This window comes from Scardinius erythrophthalmus, assembly GCF_964197995.2.
Source record: "Scardinius erythrophthalmus genome assembly, chromosome: 18".
Classification (NCBI taxonomy): Eukaryota; Metazoa; Chordata; class Actinopteri; order Cypriniformes; family Leuciscidae; genus Scardinius; species Scardinius erythrophthalmus.
The window spans coordinates 36,168,166-36,189,299 of NC_138238.1; the positions used below are offsets into that span (position 1 = coordinate 36,168,166).

The window sequence follows — 21,134 nt, forward strand, 5'->3', positions numbered from 1 at the left end:
CAGTTGCGAGTACAGGGGGAGATGATACCATCAATTGAGGAAAACCCAATTAAGTGCCTAGGGAAATGGTATGACGCATCCCTGACCGACAGATGCAATGTTTCCAGGACAGAGAAACAGGCAGATGCATGGCTGAGTAAGATCGAGGGGTCAGGACTGCCAGGAAGGTTCAAGGCCTGGCTCTTCCAACACGGTCTGCTACCACGACTCATGTGGCTACTGACAATCTATGAAGTACCTATGACAGCAGTGGAAGGAGTCGAGAGGCGAGTGAACAAACATCTCCGCAAGTGGCTCGGAATCCCACCAAGCTTCACGTCAGTAGGGCTATACACCAGGTCTGGTCAGGTACAACTACCCCTATCATCAGTGGTGGAAGAGTTTAAGGTGGCAAAGTGCCGGGTTGTGATGATGTACCAAGACTCCAGTGATGAAAAAGTCAGAAGAGCAGGCGTCACTACGAGATCAGGACGCAAATAGGCAGCTGACACATCAGTGGCGCAAGCTGAAAGCGCATTGAAGCTGAAGGACATCATCAGGAACCCATGCATAGGAAGGCAAGGACTCGGATCCACCCACTTCCAGCAGTGGGGAAAAGCAGACCCAAAGCAGAGGAGGGACATGATTCAAGCCGAGGTCCGACACCTGGAGGAAGAAAGGCGCAGGTCTAGGGCCGTCGAACTTGGAGCACAAGGTGCCTGGACAAAGTGGGACCTGCCAAAGGGGAAGATCACGTGGCCTGAGATCTGGAGACTGGAGCCCTTTCGCATCTCCTTCCTGCTCCGTTCAGTGTACGACACCCTTCCATCACCAACAAACCTCCACAGATGGGGAATGAGGGAGGACCCATTGTGTAGGCTATGCGGAGGGAGGGGAACAATGGCGCACATACTGGCAGGATGCAAAACAGCCCTTAGCCAAGGAAGATACAGGTGGTGCCATGACAAGGTTCTCAGTGCACTGGCTGACATCTTGGAGCGGGAGAGGCAGAAAAAGCGCCAGACCAGTACAAGGCCAGCGACATCCATTCAGTTCATTAGAGAAGGGGAGAAACCACTAGCCCCAAGAAGACAAAAAAGAGCCTATTGCAAGCAGCACAATCCTGGGAGATGAGGGTGGACCTGGGAAGGAAGCTAGTCTTCCCCCAGGTTGTGCAAACATCGCTGAGGCCGGACGTGGTCTTATGGTCTGAGGAGGCAAGGAAGATAATCTTGATTGAACTGACGGTCCCGTGGGAAGACGGGTGCGAGGAGGCGTATGAGCGGAAAGCCACTAAGTATCAGGACTTCGTTGAGCAGTGCAGGGCCAAAGGGTGGCAGACCTGGCTATTCCCAGTTGAGGTCGGGTGTAGGGGTTTCCCGGCGCAGTCTGTGTGGAAGACAATCACAGCTCTGGGTATAGCAGGAAGGGAGAGGAAGGCAGCTGTCCTTAGGTTGGGTGAGGCAGCGGAGAGAGCGTCTTGCTGGCTCTGGAGTAGGAGGGAAGAGTTGAGCTGGGGGCCAGGAGGAGGTGGGCAGTGACTGGCCACCACTGCCGACCCGCCAACTGGAGGGTGTTGTGGTCCAGGGTCGAAACACCCCGTGAAAGTTGGATGCCATCTGACGACATCTTCTCCTGGCTGAAAGCTAGTCATGCATTATAGTCAGTGACTGAGTTAGACAGCATCAGTATAGATGTATCCAATAGAATAATAGGACATGACAAAATCCATCACGAACATGCACGCATACACGGTTGAAAAACTGTGTGGCTTCCCCAGATCGTAATTCCCTGTCACTATTCACCTGTGACTTCCTCATATAGCCTCCACAACCACTGTGATTCCCTGCCTATGCCCCCTGGTGTGCAGGTGGAAGAGCGTCACCCCCATGCAACTTACCACCAACAAAAAACATAACAAATATCAAAATGGGCTACAACAACAATAAAACCAAAATGGATAAACAGCTTGAATATTCGATCTCTACATGGGCGGGATTAAAACGCCCCTTTCCGCTGATTGGTCATCCTAACCCTAACCAAAGATCAAGCCGTGCTGTCATCAGTTCTTACTCAGCTCCATGCAACAGAATAATAGTCATTTGATACAGTTGAATGAATTATTACAGAGTTTACAGCAACTACATTTAATCTATTTCTCATCAAACAGCGAGACTAATAAATGGCACGACATAAACCGGGGCAGAGCCTAGACAGAGCTTTCTTCTGTGTGTAGAAGAACTAACCCTAATTAACAAACCCTAACCCTAAACCTAACCCTATGTGAAATATATTTTGCGTATAGACCTATGCTATTTACATTATATTTTATCCTCTCCGTTCATAGAAGTGCTGCTGTTGCGTGATGATGATCATTCCTCTTGTTCTGTTGTTTATGCTGCTATTTTATGGGATCAATATCCCGTCTAAAGAATTGCAGCCAAGGATAAAAAAAAAAAAAAAATGTGTGAATAAAATTTTTTAAAACACGTAAAAATATATTGCACAAACTGATTTATTTATTTTTTTTACAAAATGATCAGAATAGCAAATGACTTGATCACAGATCAAAATATAATAAGCGTGAATCAAAAAAACAACAAGCATGAATAAAAACTTTAATCTGCATCGCTATTTGTACTCTTTGTGAATACGCAGGCCAAAAGAAGTAATTAAGTGGGTTTTTATTTATTTATCACTTTTACTCAGGACATGCTAGCTGGCAACAAAGGTTTACATTCTTTAAGCTAAGCTAAGCTAGCGCCAACCCTGTCAAACTAAAAGAATGCATGCACTGAGACAAAAATGCATTTGCCCACCTATCTAAATGTAGGAAAGAAGGTGAATAAGCCCTATTTAAAAAAACGGTGGAGTGTTCCTTTAATTTTTGCAAAGAAAAGTAGTGTTTCAAAACTGCAGGTTGTTTCACTTACAGCAGCCTTAGCTTAACATCATGAACCGAGTAATACGGTATTGTTTAAAACCAATTACCAGTATGCACATTAAAATTCCCATGTATCTCAAAAAAGAGGAATTTAATTATTTGTACATGTCCAGAGTTCAGATTGCTTTACTGCTTGAAAGTCCTTGTAAAGTTTAAATTAAACTCTTGTGTTCCCCTGTATGAGTGAGCATCAGTTATGCTGGGTACACACCAAAAGATAATCGGGCTGATTTTGGGCCGATTTCCCCCCTTCCGACAATCCTAGCTATGTCCCGATTATCTTGATGGTTCAACAGATTATCTTATCAGATTTTCCCTTGGTGTGAGGTGTGTTAAGAGTGTCCAAACCTGCTCGGAAGAACGTCGGAGCCGCCCCGATCGCGAATCGTAAATATTCAACATGTTTAATATTTACGATCAGAAATCCTGATGTGTGGGGCGGACCCCGAGGACAAACGCGCGCACGCTCTGGAGATTATCACGTGAAAGTAAACTATATCCAATCAGAAAGCGAGATGATGGAAGACACGGTCATTCTCTCTCACGCACACACACACACACACATGCAGGAAGCTGAGTGTTACAAGGGTTCAGTGAGGTTCTATAGAGGGATTAAATAACTTTTTCTAAAGAGACAATAATTCCAATAAAGAATAAATAAAGACAATAAAGAATGAATATATTTCTGTATAAAAGGCTATATATAATGGTGGGTACAATGTTTTTTTTTTTTTTTTTTTTTGTGAATGTTCTGTGAAAATCATTCCAAACACTATCATCATAATCTCTTGCTGCATATCATCCGCCATGCTTATTCTGAAGTCTCGCGAGATTTTGCGAGATTTCCTGTGTTCACAGTCGAGAATCTGGTTGAAAATCTGTTTGTGTGTGGTGTGCTGTCTTTGTCACATCATGGCACACCACCACACACTATAGGAACAAAAAGCTTAAATCTAGGATTTTTTGTTCTCATGTTTGTGGTCTATCACATTTTGAAAATCTTATAAAATGTAAAAAATCTTTTGGTGTGTACCCAGCATAACCATGAGTCACTGGTGTGACGTCACCTCCCCTCTTCGATTGATTGGCTAGAGGAGGAACTGTCAATCTAGAACTAGTGGACCAATGGTGATGCTTAAGCACGCACTAATTTACATGAAACTCAAACTGCAACATTTGGGAAAGCAAGCAAAGAACATGGAAAGAAGAACAAAGAGAAAAACAGCACAAGAGTACAGAGTAAAATAAGCAGAAAATGCAAGAGAACACAAAAGACAAAGTAATAAAACTGAGGAAAACATAATTTTTAAGTTTAAGTTTTGTGCAAAATCATTTTTAATGTGTTTAACACTAGGTGATTTCCTACGCAGATATTGACTTGGGACTATATTAGGGGGAAGCACAGGCGAAGCACTGCTACTAAACTCTGCACCCAGGACAGACATTACCCATCCTTGTTATAGATTAAATATGAAAGCAAATGGCCAGTAGGTGGTGGCAAGTTACTGTCTTTACAGGCGAGTCATTCGTTCAAATTTCTCGTTCAAATCGGGAATTCTTTGATGATTCAGTGGTGGGTCGTCAGGGCCTTTTCTGCTGGCCCTGTCAAAATCAAATATATATATATTTTTCACAATAAATTAAATGAATGTGTGTCTGAACGTGTCTAAATTCAGTTACTATTTCAGTACGTTACGATTATATTTCCAGAAAGAATATGGTTATTTTTTTGTGAGGCCAGGGCTCCAGACTAACTTTTTTTATTAGGAGCGCTGTAGCCCCTGACTTAAAAATTTTAGGAGCGCAAGCAGAAAATTTACTGGCACACCTTAAATCACCTTGCAATGCAATTATGTATAATTACTGAAATAACTGTATTACTGACAAATGCTTTGATAATAAATAGACTAATAACTTACAGAAATTACAATGTGCAGGTTTATTTTAAGTTCACAGGGCTCCAGACTAACATTTGAGGGCAGCAGAAGCTACAATTTGTCCAAAATGCAGCTGTTAGAGTTCTTACCAGGTCAAGAAAATATGATCATATAACACCAATTTTATCATCTCCACACTGGTCACCTATTAAGTTCTGTGTAATTTATAAAGTATTGCTACTGACCTACAAGGCCCTAAAAGGTTTAGCTTCTGTGTATTTAGCTGATCTTCTATCGCCCTACAGTCCATGAGACATGTCCATGTATGCACATGAGGTGGCATTCAGGTGTATTTCCACTGACTTGTTTCAAGCTTCACTTGTTTAATGCAACTCAAAAGCATGTAATTGCATAAATATTAAATAGATGTTTGCTTGTGCTTTATTTTTTATAACTATCTAAAACTAAATGCTTAAAATAATGGTCAGAAAAACATAAAACAAATAAAAACATTTAGTTTTAATTTCACAATATGCCATTAAATATTAAATTAGATTACATTGTTTACTCATGTTTAAAATTATACAAGTTTGGATGTTTGAAATAAATAATTTTGAAATCTTCTCGACTGCCAGGTTTGATTGCATAAAGTTGTGTGACAATTTGATGCAAGTTCAGTTTACATATTTTGATGTACATCAGTGTTTTTTAAGCTTTTTCTTCTTATTCTTTTTTTTTTTTGCATTTTCTTGCATTTTCTTTGTATTTTTATTATTTAGTCACTGTATTTTACTATAACTTCATTTAAATAATTACAATTATTTCAATATTTTTTTCATTTATGAAATTGAGCCCCATTTTTTTGTAAACCACATAGTCCATGAACAAGCAGCATGTGTATCATATGTTAGATGCATAACATATTAATTACTTTAGTGAATTTAGTTTTGTTACTTTTATTGTATTTTTGCATATTGTATTTGGACCTTTATTGAACCACAGCCCTGGAAGAAATGTATTCAGAAGAAAACGTTGACCAGGCCACTTTTAACCCTCTGGGCTTCTTCGTAAAATAGTCACACTTAGCTTCCTCCCGCCCGAAAACGGGCGAAGCCTTAAAATTTTACTTTACTTTTTCCCAGGATAACCAATCAAATATATTTTTGTTCTATAATGTTTTCTGATTATTATTTAGAATTTTTAGAATTTTTTATGATACTTTGCATTAATTATATAATTTTTATGAGTTATTTTTTCCATTAGAATTAATATATATATTTTTATTTTTTTTATTTTATTTTTCAATAAATGCAACATTTCACATCAAAATAGAGTGCAGGCCTAGAAAAAAAATTTTCAAGTGAGAAGAGCGCCACCTAGTGGCTTCAAAATGTATTAATTTGTGTCATGTCCTATAACCGCCTATAGGCGGCCTATAGCTTTTTTATTTATTTATTTGATTTATTCCCATTCGGAAAGAAACATTTTTATTACTAAGCAACCACTGAATGGAACAACACAAATTATATATCATTTTAAATCTTAGGATCTCAGCTTTTTAATCTAATTACATTTATTAACTCCTAACGAGTGCTGAGTAATCCCTCTAAAACCGAGTGTACCGCCAGCGGGCGCCACCTAGCTGCGAAAATATTCTTTACCATATTTTAAAAAAATCTTGCCTTGATTAACACAAAGTTGATGTCATTTGAAAGCTTAGAGTCTGAACTTTACAGTGAATGTATCCACTTTGAAAAACTCTTAAGTATTGCTGAGTTATTTGCTGATAAATAGAATTTCTTTTTTTTTCATAATCTATAAAATAATGTACTGCAATGTGTCAAAAACATCATACAGCTCATGAAACATTCTCAGATAATTGAAAATGGCACTTCATTTTTTACAGCATATTATTACAATTAAAATGAGCCCAAAATTAACATAATCTATTGCTTTTATGACGATATTCTTCATGGAGAAAAAATTGCCCATGAGGGGGTGTCAAAGACTGTACAAAAAGGCTGTATCATTTGCACTCTTGATGTTTTATAGTGTCACCCCTTCATTGCTGTACACTTTTTTTCAGCACAGTGGCTGATCTGTAGCTTGTACCACCAAAAGTTTCTCTGAGTTTTCCTATTTTTTCGTATTTCCCATTCATTTCCTATGTCGCCCGTTTTCGTTTTATAAGTGTGACACTTTTTTTTACGACCCTTTAACATATCAGAATCATCTCCTTGATTTTTTTTTTGTGTTCATATAGGTAATACAGCAAAAGTCACCAAGTTTCACCCCCATCCGATGAAGCAAAAAAAAAAAAAAAAAAAACAATTCGAAACGTTCAAGTTTTCGCCCGTTTTCGGGCGAAGAAGCCCAGAGGGTTAAAACAACACGTTGATGCCGTTGTCACGTGGATCATGATACTTTTCTCAACGCTACTATGGACGGACAAATCACACAGTCGTTATGGTAATAGATTAAGGAATTTCGAAAAAAACAAACAAACAATGATTTTATTGAAATCCCTTTCTAATGTTTATATTCTTTTGTGTGTTATAAAGTCTCAAAATTATAGGTTTGAATAATTATATTTTGGTATATGAATATATCAATTATGACAAATTTGGCTCTCTCAGTTAAAGCGCGCCACCTGGTGGAAATCAATGTTTTTTATTGCGTGTTGTGAAAAAGAAAAATCTTTACTAACAAATGGCGCCAACTCCCGTGTTTTCCTCGCCCACAAAGGAGCAGAGAAACCTGAGATTTGGATTGGTGTCGTTAGACATTTTAACCGACATTTTGTCCAACCTCAACAAGAGAAACAAATCCAACTTGGAGAATGTGCCAGATCTCTGTGGATGTCTGAAAGAAAGGAGAATAGTGGGTGAGTGTGTTGGCCTCAAACTAGCACACTGGTAATATGTTAGTGAATTATTAACATATTTATGAACTATGTTCTTAACGTGATTCCGTAGTCTACCATATATCTGCCTATATCTTTTGATTGTCCGATAAGTGTTTTTGTCAAATTATTGGCGGAAGAGGGACTTTTATTTTGCTGCCGCTTGGAAACTCATCAAAGTTACGGAATTTTAGAGACGTGTTGTGTCCATTTAGCAACACACCCCTATTTTATTAAGAGGGTTATTGATTCTGTATAAATAAAAATATGAGCTGGTTTTTCTAAGTAGGCTATAGTTAAATCATTTACAAAGTAGATGTCAGATTTAAGATATCAATTACAATTATTTAATGCACTGATTTTGACATTTACAAAATTCTAAATTTCTAAAGACTGTCTAAAATCGCAAAATATTAAATTAATAATTATTTTATTCCCTTGTTTTTAACAGAAATAAATAAATTTGCAAGTAATTATGAGACAAATCGAATAAATACACTTGAGCTTACATAAAAGCATAGATATTAACAGCCATGTTCCTATAGTATTGCAATATAACGCCATATCCAAAACATTGTACTATTACATTGATACTTTTTTGTTCACCCTCATCTATCCGGTCCACAGAGTGTGTATTTTGTCTTTGTGAAGAGCTGGGACTGAACCCTGTGGTTGGATATCAGGCCATTGAAATACTGGAGAGGTAATTTAAAGAATCTCGATTGAACATTTTTCATAATAAATATGTTTAAAATGCCTTCACTTTGTCATGCTCTAGGTTCACGGCTAAATATATTGAAGATCTAATCCACAGCCAGAAAGGTCAGCCGATGCAAGGTGCTTCATCTGAGGACCCAGAGAACCACGAGGATCTCATCTTCCAAACACTCAAGAAGAAGCTCTTTCTCTTCATCCTCTCAAGCGTTCAGATAGCCAGCAAACTGGACCTGTACTCGAATGTATGTTCAGCTCATAAATTACAAGAAAACAAATATTCCATGTGTTATGTTGTGATTTGCTCTATTTGCATTCATCTAGGTGGTTAATAATGACATCGGAATGAGATTTCTGCAGGCAGTCAATTACCCTTCCTCTAAAGAGCAACTCTTGGACTCGGAGATTCTCATTTTAAAAACTCTCGACTTTAATTTGAATGTCCCAAATCCTGTAACGTACGTGGAGACCCTTTTGGAAGTGCTGGGTAAGATTATTTCCAGTGTTTTTCTCAGGTAGCAGCTGTAAATGGAGCTCAGATAGTCTAAAACACTGTGTTTTGTGCTCTCACACAGGCCATAATGATGCAACAGTCCCTGTGGCACAGCTGCATCGTCTGTGTGTGCATGTACTGCAGTTCATTTACCTGCAGAGGGAGACAATCTACACCTCATTGCTCATATCTGCCACCGGATGCCCCAGTCCTTCTGATGAGCAAAGGTACAGGCTGTCTCCTGAATTTCCTGCTGTTTCCCCACCCTGTTGACTCTCTCTACTCATAAAGGATGCTCTTAAATGTAAAGGTTGGGATTTTTGTAGAGAAAACTATAAATTTGCCATTTTTATGGCATATTTCATGAAGCCAGTTTCAGGGACTATATAAGTTAGAGTTTAGTTTGAGCAGTTTGATTATTTTTTAGCAGTGTTATGGTAACTTACTCTATACGGCTGGTCATGAGCAGGTTTTATTCTGGGTTAGAGATCGCGAAGCAAAACTGTATCAATCAGCTTTGACTAAAGTGACTCTAATCTGAGGAATTAAAGCCACCCTTGTATCTTTTTTTTTTTTTCAAAATTAAAGGGATATTTCACTGCTGGAAAGATGAATGTGTATTTAAATTGGGTCATTTATGTAGTAGAAATGTGAAATTATTGTAGAAGCCTTCTAGACTGAGAAAAGCCAGAAAATGTATTTTTGGCTCATGTGGATGAAAGACAACAACTCCCAGAATGCACTTGCTTCGCTGCCCTACGAGGACACGCCCAAGCCACACCTACCGGTTACAGAGGGCAGTATCGGGAGAAATGATACAACTAGGCTACTAGTCGACTAGCGTTTTATGGTGAGATCCCCCTATGGGCGGGTTGAAGACATGCGGGACGAGCTCCTCCTACTGGCTGGAGTCTCTCGCCTCTGGACACAAAAGCCTCTGATGAGCTAAATGATGATTTTTGTGTCATCAGAGGTTTTTTTTTCCCAGACACACAATACAGAAATCTCTCGTCTCAGGGGGACATGAGGGAGGGAAGCACGGTCATTCCAAATTACTACCGGGTTTCTACTGATACAAAGCTTAATGCTAATCAGTGAAGTATTCCTTTAAAGTGTAAGTTGCAGGTTAACCACCACAACCAATTAATGTGTAAATGAAGTGCTCAATATGTATATATGTAAACATTTCTATCTTAAAATGCGTTAAAATAACATTTATTAGGGTTTTTTCAAAGGTAGCGTGTTTTTACAGCAACTGGGTGATGACGTCATAGAAGGAAGTTGCAGCCATACTCCGCTAGACTCCTAGTGTTTGTGGCTTGATTATGGAGAACGACTGGGAGACTGAGGAGGTGGGAAACTAGTGTTGTCAAAATACCGGTACTATACTGAAAATGTGACGTTACCAGCATTTCTGTAGCACCGGGTATATTCGGTAACCAGTAATAGGCAGCTGCGTTCAGTCGCTTCCATGTTTATCTAAGCACGGGGCTCCAGACTAACTTTTATTACTATGAGCACTGTAGCCGATATACCACGAGTGTCTGTGTATATTAAACTGCAGAAATACTATTTAAATATTAACCTCGCATGTTCTGTTTGTCTCTGTGTGAATGAATGGCGCAGACGCGCGGTGTCATTTACCTCACACACACACACACACACACACACACACACACACACACACACTGAAGCACGAGTGATGCGCGCGCTGTTTTCAGTCTAGCTGCTGCCACTCACGATATGATGACATGATGAAATTCATCTCCAGAGCCACTCTTAGTCATTTTACCGTTTTATTTGAGAAAAACTATCGTCATATCATAGCTACACACACAGAAACTCAAAGGTCTTCGCGGCAACCCGTCAAAATAAAAGTTCGGTTTAACTTTGTGTGCATGCTGCCTGAACTCGTTTGTTTTGCGAATAGCTTACTCTCATTTCAGCCAGGATCACGGTCCTCTTGAAGCCAGCACACACGATTATGTTTACAATTGAGTTATTTCAATATAACTGCTAGCCTACTTGCCATTAGACTACAGTAACTCTAGGCTTGGAGTTCCTCTTATGACGTCACGCACAGCCTAGTGGAAGGGAGAGGGAGTGCTTAAAACCACTAAAAAGTACCAACTTTTCATATTATATTCAGCATTTTGGTATGAAAAACATACAAAACAGTGGTGGGCGGTTCTTATCTTTATGTTTATTGCATTTTCTTCGTGAAAAATTTTACCTGCAACTTACACTTTAAATGGTTATTCACCTAAAAATGAAACTTCTGTCAGTAATCACCTTCATGTCGTTCCAAACCCGTAAGACTTTCGTTCATATTCAGAACACAAATGAAGATCTTTTAATGAAATCTGAGAGCTTTCTGTCCCTCCGTTGACAGCTACGCAACTACCACTTTGACGCTTTAAAAAGTTCATAAAGAGATCATAAAATGAATCGATATGAATTTAGTGATGTTGTGCATTTATACTGAAGAGACTCAATCTCTTTATATGATGAACAGATTGAATTTAGGCTTTTTTTCACATATAAACATTGATCAGCGAACATAAACAGAAGCTCAACCGAACTTGCTTGATGCGCAAGAATGAACCTCATTGGTTCTTGCAGAAGCTCAAACGTTCTGGTTCTCGCACGTCAAGCGAACATGCTTGAGCTTCCATTTACCACAACTAATGTGGGCATTGATGATTTTTTATATGTGAATAAAAGGTTAAATTCAAACTGTTCAAGACGTTATGATTTTTGCATTCATTTAATTAGATATTTTATTTGATCTTCCTTAAACTCAATCAATTCCATAATAATATATAATAATAATATAATAATCCGCAATAACGAGTGCGCAACTGATGTACGCTCAACGCCTAGAGAATACCTATAATGCACTGTGAGGGTCACGCCAAATGAATTCCCATGCCGGACGATGGCGCCCGCATCTGAATCATCCATCCATCCATCCATTTTCCAAACCGCTGGTCCAATGTGGCTACAGTAACATCAGGTATAAATAATTGATTATGATGTATTTTTTTACATTCTGGTTTTCATGACAGAGATCAAGATAAATCTTTTCATTACTTTTGAAGCTGACAGTTTGCTACGTTTCAATTAATTATTAAACTGCAAGCACAAACTATGCAAAAGCAGAAACCCTTCCGGCACACTCAGTGTCCGAATTCACTCACTCGTTTTCATTCACTCCTTCAAGTGGACTATATTAGTGATGTAATGTAGGGAATAGTGATTGAGGGTATAGGGGGTGATTTTAGACACAGCTCCTGATTTTAAAGGGTTAGTTCACCCAAAAATGAAAATTCTGTCAGTAATTACTCTCCCTCATGTTGTTCCAACCCCGTAAGACTTTCGTTCATCTTCAGAACACAAATTAAGATATTTTTGATGAAATCTGAGAGCTGGATCACTCCTCCATAGGCTTCTAGGTAATTGAAACTTGCCGGCCCAGAAAGTTAGTAAAGACAATGTTTAAAATAGTCCAAGTGACTACAGTGGCTCAACCTTAAGTTTATCAAGCGACGAGAATACTTTTTGAGCGCAAAAAACCCCCAAAATAAAGATTTTTCAGCTATTCATTTTCTTGTGTGTGTTCCTCTGAGTGAGTTCATGTAGTGTAACAGCGCAGCGCTTCTGGGTTGTACGTCAGAACGTAGGCTCACTATTATCTTACCATTGGCCGACGCTGGTCATGTGTGTGTGATGCTGGTCAATAGTGAGCCTACGTTCTGACGTACAACCCAGAAGCGCTGCACTGTTACACTACATGAACTCACTCCGAGGAACACAGAAGAAAATCACTGGTTGAATAAAGTCGTTATTTTTGTTTGTTTTGCACACTCGTCGCTTGATAAACTTAAGGTTGAGCCACTGTAGTCACTTGGACTATTTTAAACATTGTCTTTACTAACTTTCTGGGCCGGCAAGTTTCAATTACCTAGAAGCCTATGGAGGAGTGATCCAGCTCTCAGATTTCATCAAAAATATCTTAATTTGTGTTCTGAAGATGAACGAAAGTCTTACGGGGTTGGTACAACATGAGGGAGAGTAATTACTGACAGAATCTTCATTTTTGGGTGAACTATCCGTTTAAAGAGCGAGAATTTGTTGAGCGCTTTGAACCAGCTGAACGTGATCTAAGCCAGGTTGGATTTGTAGGGTTTTGTCTCCTATTCTCAAACTCAGAGTTTGTTCAGCTTGCTTTGTTTAACAGGTTATTGACACTGGTGCTTTCAATATATTTCTCAGTTGTCCAACTTTTGGTTCAGCCAACGTAATGCATATACCTACTGTAGTAATGCCCAAGCAACCGTATAACAACATGCTAAAAACCTCTAAGAACACCATTGCTCTGCCAACTACCCACAACTCATGCCGGTGTGTTTTGCTCTCGCATTTCATTCGGGAAATGTAAATCTAGTTAATATATTTGCTGTTCGGTGGTGCATGAATTACACACTTCTCCTTCAATAAGGCCATTACTCATTCTGAGGTAAACGTCGCACCGCTTTGTGGTGGAACCTGCCATGGCCTGGGGAAATATGAAGGATATTTTGTGTTTGTAACAGAGCCAAGTTTGTGTCGGTGACGGAGGATTTCATGCTTCTGGGAGTTGGAGTCATTGCTGTGGCCGCCTTCATTCATCATATCTCAACATGGGAAAAGGTACAGAACAGCTTCTGAATCTACATCAGGATTCAGTCAGTCAGCTGTGAAGTGTTTTTAAATATGTTACTTGCTTCAAACTTGACAATCTTAAAGGGTTCTAGTGTGTTTGGTTCATGTGCACTGCAGGTAGTGGAGGAGCTGACAGGGATAACAGGGATTTCAGGCCAGAGTATCAAGGACTTCGCGTATGTCACCCTGACACACATCACCAAGACCAAATCCATGTGACAATTGATGTCAGAAATATGAAGTGTGAGGAACAGATTACAGCAAGAGTACAGATAAAAGAAGACTAGTGATGGTAACTGTACACAACATGAACAATATTACTTTCTATTTTGATTTCTCTCTCTCTCTCTCTCAAAAAAAAATCATTCTGTTGTGAATGAACAATGCAAAGATAGAACATTGTAATAAAAGAACTTGTTATTCATATTTTATTATGCAACGATTTCTAAAAGAAATGAATGTGTGAGGAGGCTTGTATATCAGATGATACTAACAGCGTGACACTTAAATGGATAGCAATCATAATTTAATAATATTTTCAACTCAATTACATTTTTATTTTATTATAGCTATGTTTTGCTATCTAGTAAAATAAGCCATGAACAAAAAATATAAATTGTGTGGATTGTGAGATTGGCAGAGACATACTTCTTCCTGCTTAAGTCTCCTAATTTCTTTACTCATTCACAAGACTCAAAAACTATGGTTTAATGTCATGTTATATTTTAGCTGAGGTACTCCGTCGAGGCAGCATAGGCACACTCCTGATGTAAAGGCCCAAAAGAAACCTAGATTTGGCCAAATTCCCAGGCAGCATTGAATATCTCTCTTAAGGAGACGGAAATCCTTTAAAGCATTTCTCATACAATCTCAGTGGAAATAAAAATATAGATGGCGGATGAAGCGAAATAAATGTTGATTATTACTATAATGCATTCAGTACTGGAAAGTATTGATAAAAAGTATTGTGGCGTACATCCGAGTGAAACAGTTTATTGAAAAAGAATATAGGGCTGGGACTTGCTTCTATCTATCGTTTTTTGATTGGATGTTGACCTCATGGGATAGTGATGTGTCCATCGAATGGCCATTTCAGAATCTCGGGGGAAGTAGAAGGTCATCCGAGGACTTTTCACCTGTTTTTCGAATACCATGCATTCGGACTACTCTTTTGGCGTACTGCTTTTTGCATACTATATAGTAGGGAAGTATTTGATTTCGGATGCAGAGTTTGTTCTTTCGGTTAATTAAGTACATCATATGGCTATTTACTAAAGTGTGCTTCTTCTCACTACTCACTCTAAACTACAAAACGGCATAGGATAGTGCACAAGTATGCATGCAGAAGTAAGATAAATCATTTCTTTAGTCTGAAATTCATCTTTTAAAGGTCATGTAAACGCACTTACTGTTGACTGAGCAATGGCAGAGGGGAAGAGTGCTTGAAACTTGTCTGAAAACAGTCATCATTTGCATTTCTGTTTGGTGTCTCCACACTTCACCTTAAAATATGACCTAGAGAGACAACAGTGGCAATTTCCATGCTCGAGCAGGTATTAGAGTCATCATGTCTCTAAAAACACACCTATCATTTAGCTTTCTTTGGTGCTGGAGAGACACCACTTTACTCTTGTGTAACGTTTCAAGCTAATGAGAAAAGATAGCAACCCTCTTGATGAAATCTGCCCACAACTTTAATTATGTGAACTAAAACTTTGTTCCCAACTTTGTACATTTTCTAAATAATGGACCTGCATTTAGATATTTTATATATGACTGCAACTCTCCTGGGTATAGGCTTTGGACTGCTCTAAAGCAGTTTTATTATTGGAGGATTTAACATAATAATTCAGGCCAGGATGTTTAGAAATGAGATAAATGTCTAAGGAAAAAGTTCTTCTAAATGCTTTTCCACAGAGCGGTCTGTGTTTTGGTCTGGATCCAGTCCTGGTGGATGTGTTTCAGTCTGGCGGGGGAACAGAGGGGTTTGCTGGGGAAGATGCCACAAATATCCCCTTTCTTCATGTTCGGGTCCTCCGACAGACTACAGTTGTAACCAAAGAGAATATTGATTAGAACAAGAACACAAGTCCATATGCTTGATACATTTTTAATACTCGACATAAGCCAGATCAATTAGAGACCAGGCTGTGCTTTAAAGACTCCATGATATCACATCAATTTTGGGAAATAGGGCCTAAGGTGACAGTAAAAGCTGTTTATTTTGTTTCATGTATGCATTTCTCCATGGATGCCGCCATTTATCTTGTTATCGTGAATGCTTTGTTAAAGCATAAGGTCTACACGTGCATACATCTCAGATCGAAGCCTTCAGTTATCCAAGAAGAAGCTTTATTATGGACAATGAACAAGGAAAGTCTCATAAATTGAGAGCTTCAGAGCAGGGGCCGGTTGTATGAACATAACGGTAAGCTAAGACTGTATAAGCATTAGTCTGACCAACTGGCAATTAGTTCGAGCTAATAAGTCTTATACTTTTTTGGATTCAAATTAGACCAATCTAATTTTTATATAACTGACTTTAAAAAGTTATGACTAGCCTTGAAGCAAAAAAAAAGTAAATAAGATGACTAACCTTTAAGACTAACTGGCCACAGGAGAGTCTTTTAGAAACTTACATACTTCACATGTAATGTTACAGTGAAACACTATTTACAACAGCATTTATCATAGGAAAAATGTTTATTTATTTTCTATTAATTTATCCAAAATATAAACAATTCTTATTTATTTTAAAAAACAATAAAAATAAGGAAGAGCTTTTATTTTTCTATTAAATCCAGGAAAAAAATCCATATTATTCCCTCCGGTCCGCTAATGTGTTATTTCGCCAACACTTCGTGGCCTATGCATAGGCTAGCTTGCTTGATTTACGTTAGTTACGCGCATTTACGCGTTACGTTAAGTGTTTCCCGCGTGTTGTACGTTGCCATGACGTTCTCGCACAAAACATATGATGGAACCTCAACGTTTCACAGACACATCGTGAAACATTGCAAAAATAGACTGAAACCGCTGAAACGATGTAACCTTGCTCTCTCTTGAAATGTGTCCCCACATTAAAGGGTTAGTTCACCCAAAAATGAAAATTGTCAGTAATTACTCGCCCTCATGTTGTTCCAACCCCGTAAGACCTTCGTTCATCTTCGGAACACAAATTAAGATATTTTTGATTAAATCTGAGAGTTGTCTCACTCCTCCATAGACTTCTAAGGGACTGAAACTTGCTGGCCCAGAAAAGTTATTAAAGAGATCGTTAATATAGTCCAAGTGACCACAGTGGCTCAATCTTAAGTTTATAAAGCGACGAGAATACTTTTTGCACGCTAAAAACAAACACAAATAGCGACTTTATTCCACTATTCATTTCCTTCTCTCTGGGCCTCGTAGTGTTTTTGCGCAGCGCGTCACACACATGACCAGCGTCGGCCAATAGTGAGCCTACGTGGTGACGTGCAACACTGACGCGCTGCGCAAAAACACTACGTTAACTCTCGAGGCCCAGAGAGAAGGAAATGAATAGTGGAATAAAGTCGTTATTTTTGTTTGTTTTTAGCGTGCAAAAAGTATTCTCGTCGCTTGATAAACTTAAGATTAAGCCACTGTGGTCACTTGGACTATATTAACGATCTCTTTAATAACTTTTCTGGGCCAGCAAGTTTCAGTCCCTTAGAAGTCTATGGAGGAGTGATCCAGCTCTCAGATTTAATCAGAAATATCTTAATTTGTGTTCCGAAGATGAACGAAGGTCTTACGGGGTTGGAACAACATGAGGGAGAGTAATTACTGACAGAATTTTCATTTTTGGGTGAACTATCCCTTTAAGTCCTTGAATTTGAGGGTGTTGGACCTGGAAAGTCCTTGAAAGGTCCTTGAATTTGAAGTTAACCAAGGTTCCAGAATATAAACAATTCTTATTTAAAAAAAAAAAAAAAAAATGGTGTAGGATCACCATCTTTTCCTTAAAGGAAAGAAAAGTAGCTATATATGTGTGCATGGAATCATCTCTCATTTCCTCTACCAGATTATTGGCCAATCAATTAGTTACAGTGTTTCAAGAGTCTCGTTGGCCCGGTTTATTCATGTCAGTGCAAATGTGTGTATTGCAATGGTGTATCATGGGGAGGAAGCACATGCCAGAGCTCCATCCCTCTGTGAGGTCACCATAGCAACCGGAGCCTTTTACCAGTCACTCGGGAATTCCGTTTTTGCACGGCTCACTTGCCAAGTAAGCAAGTCAACCCTTCGGCGGCTTGCCTTTCGCGTCTCTTTAGCAACCAGTTGCTATGCGGCTACTGTTGCCATGCGTGTGTGGTGGGATTTATGGGAATTCAGGCCCCCTGTAACTCTCTCTGTGATGTCTCTCCTCACCCACCCCCATAATAACTCAGAAATGGTTTGATCGTCGGGGAGAACTTCTCTTGATAACGCTTATATTCAAGCTGAGGTTTTTATAGAGACGTAAATAAAAGTGGAGTTGTGTGGGCTTGCACTGACAGTCAGCTGGGCCGTGATACGGTGATTTACATGATTCCTCCATTCACATCTATGAGCCGCTGTCAAAGTCATTTCCACGTCCTTGGGAGAGGGAATAAGTCAAAATAATGACAGTTCTGCAAAGCACAGCATTATGTAAAGAGACGTGTGTGACGTGGCGGAACGACAGTGATGCTGAAGTCTTGTGTGTGTTTGATAAACTCTGAGGGATCTTCTGTTCTGCGAGATGACTGTTTTGTAAATTGATCTTTTCTCTGAGATGCTCTTTAGAAGATTAAAGATGAGTGATGGTTTTGAAAGGGTTTGAGCGGCAGTGTTTGGGTTTATGAAGAAGGCAGGTGTCTCTCTGAACCTTCTTGGCAAAGATCACTATCATTTATACACACTCTGTATAATCCAAAAGAGCTGAATATCCCAGAGCTGAAACATGAGCTGTAAAATGACCCGTGTTATTTTAGGGTCATTGATAAAGTTTTTGTTAATATTTTGAATTAAAATGTATGTGTGTGTGTATATATATATATATATATATATATATATATATATATAATATAATAATTATTATTATTATTATTATATATTTTATTTTTTATTTTATTTTTTTTAAATTTACTTTAAATGTAGTTCATATTTTTGTTATTTTGTTTGATTTTTGTTAACTTTTGATTTAGCTTTTTAAAAAATGTGTATAGTTTTTATTTAGAAAGAAATGTTGAAACTAGTTGAAATAAAATAAGCTTTAATGTTTATTTCATTTAAGTAACAATTTTTTATGATTTTAGTTTTAGTTAACGAAAACAACCCTGTCATGGACCTTTAAAAAATTAAGAATAATAATTGTATATAAATGTATAAGAATGCAAGCTTGTTTCCGCCACTGAATAACAAAAAAAGTAATTGCAACTTTTTATCTCACAATTGTGACTCTTTCTCAGAATTGCGTGATATAAACTCACAATTGTGATATATATATATTTTTTTGCTGACATTTTTTTCACAATTAAGAGTTTATATCTCACAATTATGACTTTTTTCTTGCAATTATGACTTTTTCTTGGAATTATGACTTTTTCTCTCGCAATTTTGAGTTTATTTCTCACAATTCTGAGAGCAAAAACATCTGAATTGTGAGATAAAAAAGTCACAATTACTTTTTTTATTGAGTGGCGGAAACAAGCTTCCATATAAAGTGAATCGTTTCACCACTTTAAAAATATTTTCACTAATTAACAAATAAGCTCATCAAATATTACATGTAGGCTCTCAGTTAAGATTTAAAAAAATATGCATGCATAATAATAATTAATTAATTAATTAATTAATGAAATTGTATAGTTTGAGGTTACTTTTACATGACAAATGGTTGTAGTTTAGTAACTGGCTGTTTTGTGACATCTGGAGATCATTTTCTACTCAAAATGATTTCATTCTCATACTCAAAAATGTTCCAACGAATGTTATTGTTATTGTGTATTGTACCAAGTATTGAGGTCGGGTACCACATTCCTTCTGTTATGTAGATATATGTTACACAGTATTTACTGTAGATGTTCTAAGTAAAGCATACACTTTAAAAGCTTGGCTTAAATTATCATGTTAAATTAATGTTAAATTACTCAAACTTTAATTGGCCAAGTTAAATTGACTTAATTTTCTTTGTTCATTTTCCTTAACTTTGCTTAAAAAAAAAACTTGCAAAAGAAGAATTAAGTATTTTTTTTTCCAGTGGTGCATGACGTCACCGGTTTCACAAATTTGCGTTTTTATAGTTTACACTAAGACAACAACGGTATCGTTTTCAAAAACTTGCTCTTTGAAACCCATTTTCAAAAGTTTGTATTTGTTTTCTCATGTATTGACTGACAGCTCTCCGTCCTCGTGTTGAGAGAGAACAGGAGTTAGTGCATGGGCGATGATAATTGTAGTTATTTCACTAGACGAAATGTCAAATTTACCCATCTCAATGCACTTGAACAAAAATATTTTCAGTATTCCTCAAAACTAATAAAACAGTGAAATGCAAACTCAGAATATTACACAAACCAGCAATAATTAAATATGTTAAAAACGAATAATACTTTATGTATTTAATCTCACTTTATTAACCAATGTCTTTGCTGACCAATTCAACCATATAAGCAATAATGATTTTAGATAAACATCACTTTTGTTTAAGTTTTTTTATTTTCATTGGTGTACTTTCTTCTCCCGCGTCTTATTCTCCTGCGATCCAGAATGTCAGCACAGCTGAAGGTTAGTTTTAGCTTCGCCCTCTATTGTACACGCGTAAATATGCATTTCTTTCAGTCTGAGGGTTACTCATTTCACTTTTGGTGTGAAAGGGCCTTTACATTTGAATTTTGTTTGGTTATTAAATAAAAACAAGGAAGCCCAGCTCGAAAAAAGTGACATAAAATTACCATAACATTAACAATTGCACTACTTTCCATAAAAAGCAACTAAGTAGCGCAATTAGTTATTTTTTAGGGAGTGATGCAACATTGTAACGCATTACTTTTAAAAGTGACCAATCCCCAACACTGGTCAGTTGTGAGAAAAGCTCTAGCGGATCACAATCCAATGTTATTATTAAAAGTGTTTCTGGTTGAAAACACTTATTACATGATTAAATGATAATTATGCCAGAAAATCTGTCTAGCATGTGTTCTGTAGCCTTTCTGATAGCTTTATTCTTTGACAGTTAGCTCATTACCTTATTTGCTCCCACCAATGTGAGGATTTAATTTGGAATCCCTGGACAACACGAGCGAAAATTAAACTAGTATTTAATGAGAGAGTTGTAATGATTTGGGCCACAAGGGGGACGGAAGGAACAGATGGACTGAATGATTAATGCATTTCATAATATTCATTCAACAATGGATTTCTGTGACAGCTGATGCCATTTAAAGTTCTATCCTCCTGAACTCTGGAAGAATGTGAAGCATCAGGAACAGAGAGAGAAAACAGTGAAGGCAAACTCAGCAGACTTTCCTCTAAAGA

At 37.9% G+C, this 21,134-nt stretch overlaps 1 protein-coding gene across 6 annotated transcripts; it reads left to right on the top strand.

The window, feature by feature from the left end:
- The first annotated feature begins 7,448 nt into the window (after positions 1-7,448).
- cntd1 (cyclin N-terminal domain containing 1) lies at positions 7,449-15,948 on the top strand. 6 transcript variants are annotated; one of them, XR_014032146.1, is made up of 8 exons: positions 7,508-7,684; positions 8,330-8,405; positions 8,481-8,661; positions 8,741-8,903; positions 8,992-9,136; positions 13,505-13,601; positions 13,731-13,905; positions 15,531-15,948. XR_014032146.1 is itself a non-coding variant. In XM_081393542.1 (7 exons), the coding sequence occupies exons 1-7, from the start codon at positions 7,510-7,512 to the stop codon at positions 13,830-13,832; spliced, it is 939 nt and encodes a 312-aa protein (XP_081249668.1). In that variant the 5' UTR covers positions 7,449-7,509; the 3' UTR covers positions 13,833-14,214. The 6 variants fall into 6 exon arrangements, 5 of the variants coding, with proteins under 5 accessions (XP_081249668.1, XP_081249671.1, XP_081249670.1 ...); XM_081393542.1 differs by lacking the exon at positions 15,531-15,948 and having other exon boundaries at positions 7,449-7,684; positions 13,731-14,214; XM_081393545.1 differs by lacking the exon at positions 15,531-15,948 and having other exon boundaries at positions 7,466-7,684; positions 8,354-8,405; positions 8,517-8,661; positions 13,731-14,038.
- The last annotated feature ends 5,186 nt before the right edge of the window (positions 15,949-21,134 follow it).